Source organism: Sinocyclocheilus rhinocerous, unplaced genomic scaffold (assembly GCF_001515625.1).
Source record: "Sinocyclocheilus rhinocerous isolate Xijiao unplaced genomic scaffold, SAMN03320098_v1.1 scaffold592, whole genome shotgun sequence".
NCBI lineage: Eukaryota > Metazoa > Chordata > Actinopteri > Cypriniformes > Cyprinidae > Sinocyclocheilus > Sinocyclocheilus rhinocerous.
In genome coordinates this window covers 1,005,425-1,011,558 of record NW_015642562.1, presented here as the reverse complement: position 1 = coordinate 1,011,558, position 6,134 = coordinate 1,005,425, and the positions used below count along the sequence as shown (strand labels likewise).

The window sequence follows — 6,134 nt, the reverse complement described above, 5'->3', positions numbered from 1 at the left end:
AAAATTCAGCTTTGATCACAGGAATAAATTAAATTTTAAAATATATTCAAATAGAAAACAGTTATTTGAAATTATAATAATATTTCACAATATTACTGTTTTTATTGTAGTTTTGATTACATAAATGCTGCCTTGGTGAGCAGAAGAGAACAAATCTTAACCCCTAAAGTAATATATTATATTACACACAAAAAAATCATGATGTAAAATTAATAGTTGGTCTTGAACAAGAACTGTCTGTTTCATATCAGGTTTATTTACTGCAGCTGTTGTGCACACGCTGAAAAGCGGATGCTATTAGATGGTGGAACGAAAGCAGATGGTGTGAGAAATATTTTACAACATTTATTGGGACTGAAGCCATCCTGCTTTGACTACTCATGTTTTTTTTTTCTCCACACAGGCCAAAACGGCGATAATCTGGTGCTAGTTGCTAGCATTAATATGCAATATGTTTTCTGGGAGTGTAAAACTGTAAATTTGTTCGTTGCCTTCAGAGCCTTGGGAAACAGAATGAAAACAGACACCTGCACTGAAGCGTTTCATAACAGCATCTTACCTTAGACCCGCCTGAGTGAGCTGTTATCAGTCCGCCAGTGTTTCACCGCCAGAGCAGATACAAGAATGACTCCTAAGCGATTGAGGTGTTCTGTTGTTGGATGTAATAATGAACATAGCAGTCGTCGTTTACTCCAGACGTCTGAGCCGCTGAAGACGCAGTGGATTGCATTTGTTTCTGAAGGGAATGCGCCCCCGATCTACATAAATGCGTCTATGTTCGCGCAAATCATTCATGATCCAGCTTCACCTACAGAAGAAGTGAGTATAATGTTTTGTAAAGAATCTTTGCAAATTGCTTTTCCTAATAATGTGCTATCCTATGACCCTTTTATAATAAAAAAAAACTCTTCAGAATCTCACACATTAAAAGAATAGTTGAAATAGTGAAAATGTGCTCACCCTCAGGCCATCAGAGATGTAGATGAGTTTGTTTCATTTTTAGCAAATGTTTATTTTTGAGTGAACTTCTCCTTTAAGGCTGTTGGTGTCTGTTAATGGCATAAACAGATGTGGAGAGTTTCTCTTCAGGAAGATGATGTGTTTGTTTCATAGGCCTTCTGTAAGCGTTGTTTCATGTTCTTGTAAAATATGGTCCAGTTTCCAACGGTGATGTTTGTTCACCTTTTCTTTTGGGATTAGTGAATGTTTGTTGATCATAATTGTGCTTTTTGTTCAAGGTCTTTAACTATAATTAGAGAATTTTCCTTGAATGTTTTTAAGATTTGCATCTTTGATGTTCATTGTCATAAACTAATGATGCATGAGGGGTTTTAGTTTATATTTGTTTATTTGTATTCTGCAGAAGGCATGTTGACCTAAATTAGGGTCATTTTAGCCATGAAATGAATTCGATATTCATGTTCTTTTAGAACATCCATGTCATAATTATATATCATTCTGCTGTTTTAAAGTGCTATTTAACTTAATTATCTAACCTAAAGTTCATGGAAAGTTAAATATTTAACTTAATTGATGCATTGAATAATGTATTAACATATTTCTGAGTGAGACTGAATGTGCAGTAGAATATGTTGCTTTAACATTGAATTTTGTTTGTGGAATTTTTGTAGTTTATTGTAGAGAAATTATGGTTACACTTTATTTTAAGGTGTCCTTGTTACAGTGTAATTATACATTTAAGTACGGAGTAATATTAAGTAACTACATGTACTTACTAAATGGTTAGGGTTAGGATTTGGCTTTACTTGCATGTAATTATGCATAATTAAGTGTTATTATAATAGTAAGTACATGTAACGTGTAACAAGGACAACCTTAAAATAAAGTGTTACCGAAATTATGTGATTATAAATTCCATGTAAATTAGTGTAACAGGTTTTGTGGTTGGTAACATTATTGTCTGAACAAACAGAACAAAGTCTCTTACTAAGGCTGCATTTATTTGATCAAAAATACAGTAGTATTGTGAAATATAATTGCAATTTAAAGTCACTTTTTTTTTCTATTTTAGAGAAAAAATATATATCTCAATAATGGCCTTTTCATGCATTTTCTGCTATTATATATATTTTTCTCCACCTTCTTATCCATGGTTATGTCAACAGAAATGTAGTTTCAGAGGTTATTATATTTTGATGAAAGATTATTTTTCTTTCAAAACAACATGCACTGATGAATCCTGCACAGTAAGACCAAGAACATGTTTAGAAGGTAACCGAGTCACATGGTTGAACCCTGCAGCTGCTGGACTTCAGGTTCAGGGGCAGTTTGTTCGGTCTGATCCGTCATGTGTAATTCCCTGAATCTGCGGTATTCCTGACATTTCCACATTCCCGCTCTGCTCCGGACGTTTCTGTAGGACACGAGCTGTGTGTGTGTGTGTGAGACATCAGAGGCCATAGAGACGTGATCTCTGATGGGAAACATCATCATAACAGACCGCCCGCGACCTCTGACCTCCTTCTATTGTTTGCATTGCCGCAGGAGCAGATTTATGTAACGAGAGTGGCAGCACAGGGAACTGTATTTTCATAGCATATGGAGGTTTTAAAGGGGTCATAGGATGCTACATGCACTTTTACAAGTTGTTTGAACTGAAATGTGTGTTGGCAGTGTGTGTACACAACCACCCTATAATGATAAAAATCCACCCAGTGTTTTTTTTTTAAATCTGGTTAAATCGTTACCCCTTTCTCAAATCAAGCCGATCTCAGATGCCTGTCTGTGTGAAATCACAAAAACAGGCCCCTCCCACGATAGTTTGATTGACAGTAGCGTTTCAGCACAGACTGGACTGGCGTCTTACCTCAGACCCGCCCTGAATGAGCTGTCATCAGTCCGCCATTGTTTCACCGCCGGAGCAGATGTAGACAAGAATGACTCCTAAGCGATTGAGGTGTTCTGTTGTTGGATGTAATAATGAACATAGCAGTCGTCATTTACTCCCGACATCTGAGCCGCTGAAGACGCAGTGGATTACATTGTTTTTGAAGGGAATGCTTCCCCCGATCTACAGAAATGCGTCTATGTTCGCGCGAATCATTCGTGATCCAGCCTCATATAAAGAAGAAGTGAGTATCCTCTCCTACAGAAGTGAGTATAATGTTTTGTAATGAATCTTTGCAAATCGCCTTTCCTAATAATGTGCTAATTAGCAAGTTTCAGATGAATGCAGCTAAAGTAAACCTCAGAGAGCAGCTCGGAAGAGAGGGGCGGGGTCAGCAGAGCTCATTAACATTTAAAGGAAAATACAAAAACTTTGATCTGAAAAGAGCTGTTTTTGACAGGGTAGAAAAGGTGTTTTTTACACTACCATTGAGAAATTTTAACCAAACTATGTTACAGACTTTTCATTAAGACCCTAAAGAATCATATCAACTTGTGGAAAATGGGCGTCCTATGACCCCTTTAAAGTAAACTGCAGGGAAAAACAGAACATGTCAGTCTTCATGGTTTTGCTTTTAAATTTCTTAATTTCTATTAAGTTTTAGTTTCAGCAACGGTTTCATTAGTTGCTGTGTAGTTTTTTTATTTCATGGGTTTATTTTTATTTTTTGTTTATATTTTGAAGTTTGTTTTAGTCTTAGAATTTTAGTTAAAGGTGTCTTTCTTAATACTTGTAGTTTTAGTATTGACAAATATATAATACTTAGTTTCTTTTTTTTTTTCATTTTAGTTCGTTTTTTAACTGCAGTTTTTTATAGTTTGTATTTTTTGTTAATTTTGTGTTATTTTATGTCAGCTTTCAAAATGTGTTGAAAATTGTGGAAATTAAGTAAACTGCAGGGAAAAATTGAGAAGTCTTTAGACCAAGGTTGTTAAACTTTTGCACTTACAAAATACATTTTTGTTTTATTTGTTTGTTTTGGTCTTTGATTTTTTTAAATAAATTATTGTTAAATTAGTTGTCATTCTTTCCATGTTAAAATACTTTGACTGAAACAAATGTTTCAGTATTCGACAGCTATACTTGTAGTTTATTTAATTTTAGTTTCAACCACAGTTTTTAGCTTTTGTTTCAATTTTGCATTATTTTATTTCAGCTTTCAAAAATGTTTAAAAAGGTGTGTTCATTGCATATGGATGTTTTCAAGTATGTTCTATTTGGTTTTAGTTAGTTTCAGCAAAAGTTTATTGAATTTGAGTTTAATTTTTATTTTATGGCTATTAATATACATGTTTTTATGGACATTTTAAGTTTCATTTTTAGTTTGTTTTTCAGTCTCTCAGAGTTTAAATACTTGCAGTTTTAGTATAGACTATAAACTATACTTATAGTTTATTTCATTTTAATATGGTTTTCAACTGCAAGTTTTATTGGATAGTTATTAGTTCAGCATATGGAGGTTTTTAAAGTAACCTGCTGGAAAAGTCATCATCATTTGCATATTTTACTAAATATTAGTTTCATTCATGTTTTGTCTTTTTTATATATATATATATACTTTCAGTACCAACTACCTTAATAGTTATTTAAATTTTTTTTTTCCCGTTTTTTTGAACCCGTTTACAGGTTAGTTTTTATTTGTTTTATTTTTTTGTAAATTATTTTACATATTAATATACAAAAATGTTTTTACACCAATGATGGTTGCAATATACAATAAGAAATGCTGTTCTGAACACACTGTCTATATTCTGTCCATCTCTCTTTCCTCATTATTGCTGTATAACTGTGGAGGTGGATTGATGGTCTTGTTAATTCGGCTCTCTTGATGGTTGTGTAATGCTCCCCTGTCCTTTACGGCCGGTTTTAAATGCCAGCGCTGTGATGTCTGTAGCTCCGCCTCCTCGGCCGGTGACATCATGAGTGATGGTGTTTGTGTTGCTGATTGCTGCTGCGCGGCAGGAGTGTTTACAGTCAGGATTTATCAGCGCAGATAATGACTTTCCCAGATTTCCCTCACCGCTGATGTAGAATATGTAAATTCCTGTGAAAAATTAATGAAACTGACAACAAAAGTTTGAAGTCTCTGTCTGTTTTTCAGGACAGCTCACCTCTCGCGTCTCTGACCAACTGGGAAGCAGTTACAGTGATGTCAGTAAGTATTACACACTTCTAGATGATGAAACATGGTCTTTTTAATTTAATTTCAGTGTTGGAGAAGCTGTTTTGACCTTGTTTCTTCAGTAAATCCCAAATGGAGACGTTTAGCAGAATGTTCCCACTGCTCTGGCGCTTACAGTGATACAGAGCGGATGTGTTGCAGGACAGTGGGATTTTACAGTCTGTGTCTCTGTAGGATTTCAGGGAGGTTTCTGGGACGGACACGCCGCTGTCTGCGATCGCGCTGGACAACGACATCGCCAGCGTCAGCACGGTGGAGGATCTCCTGAGACACATGAACCCCTTCACCTGGCAGGAAGACCTGGAGCAGCTCTACACACACACACACTACTACAGACCACGAACTTTCCACACCGACCGCAAACACAAGCGTGAGTCTCACACACACACACACACACACACTACTACAGACCACGAACTTTCCACACCGACCGCAAACACAAGCGTGAGTCTCACACACACACACACTACTACAGACCACGAGCTTTCCACACCGACCGCAAACACAAGCGTGAGACACACACACACACACTACTACAGACCGAGAGCTTTCAACACCGACCACAAACACAAGCGTGAGTTTCACACACACACACACACACACACACACACACACACATGGGTTCATTCCATAAGCGTACTGGTTTTTATGCTGTACACTTGTGCTGTACATTTTGTATTCCCCTACACTTAAACCTACCCCTCTGCTTTTTTAGATTCTTAAAACACTTCATTCTGTATGATTTATAAGCTTGTTTCATCATGGGGACATGTACTGGTATTGGCACACAAAGATAGTAATATTTGAACCCCATGAGGAAACAAGGTATTCCCTACGTTCCCCATAATGTAGGGAATACCAGGTACTAGTGGTGCAACGGATCACAAAACTCACGGTTCGGATCATATTACGGATTTTGAGTCACGGATCGGATCATTTTTCGGATCAGCAAAAAAAATAAAAATTTACTGAAAGCTTACTTAAAGTACTTCTATACCACAGCAAAAACTACTAGCTTAACTAATAAAGTTAGTAATAAAACAA

At 36.2% G+C, this 6,134-nt stretch overlaps 1 protein-coding gene across 4 annotated transcripts in view; it reads left to right on the top strand.

Moving 5' to 3' along the window:
• The window catches only part of LOC107756229 (platelet-derived growth factor D-like), a 34,187-nt gene that overhangs the window by 19,285 nt on the left and 8,768 nt on the right, over positions 1-6,134 (top strand). For all 4 annotated transcript variants that reach the window (XM_016573273.1, XM_016573271.1, XM_016573270.1 and 1 more), the window contains 2 exons: positions 5,010-5,063; positions 5,265-5,460. In XM_016573273.1, coding sequence (XP_016428759.1) covers positions 5,010-5,063; positions 5,265-5,460 — 250 coding nt within the window. The remainder of the gene's footprint in view (positions 1-5,009; positions 5,064-5,264; positions 5,461-6,134) is intronic.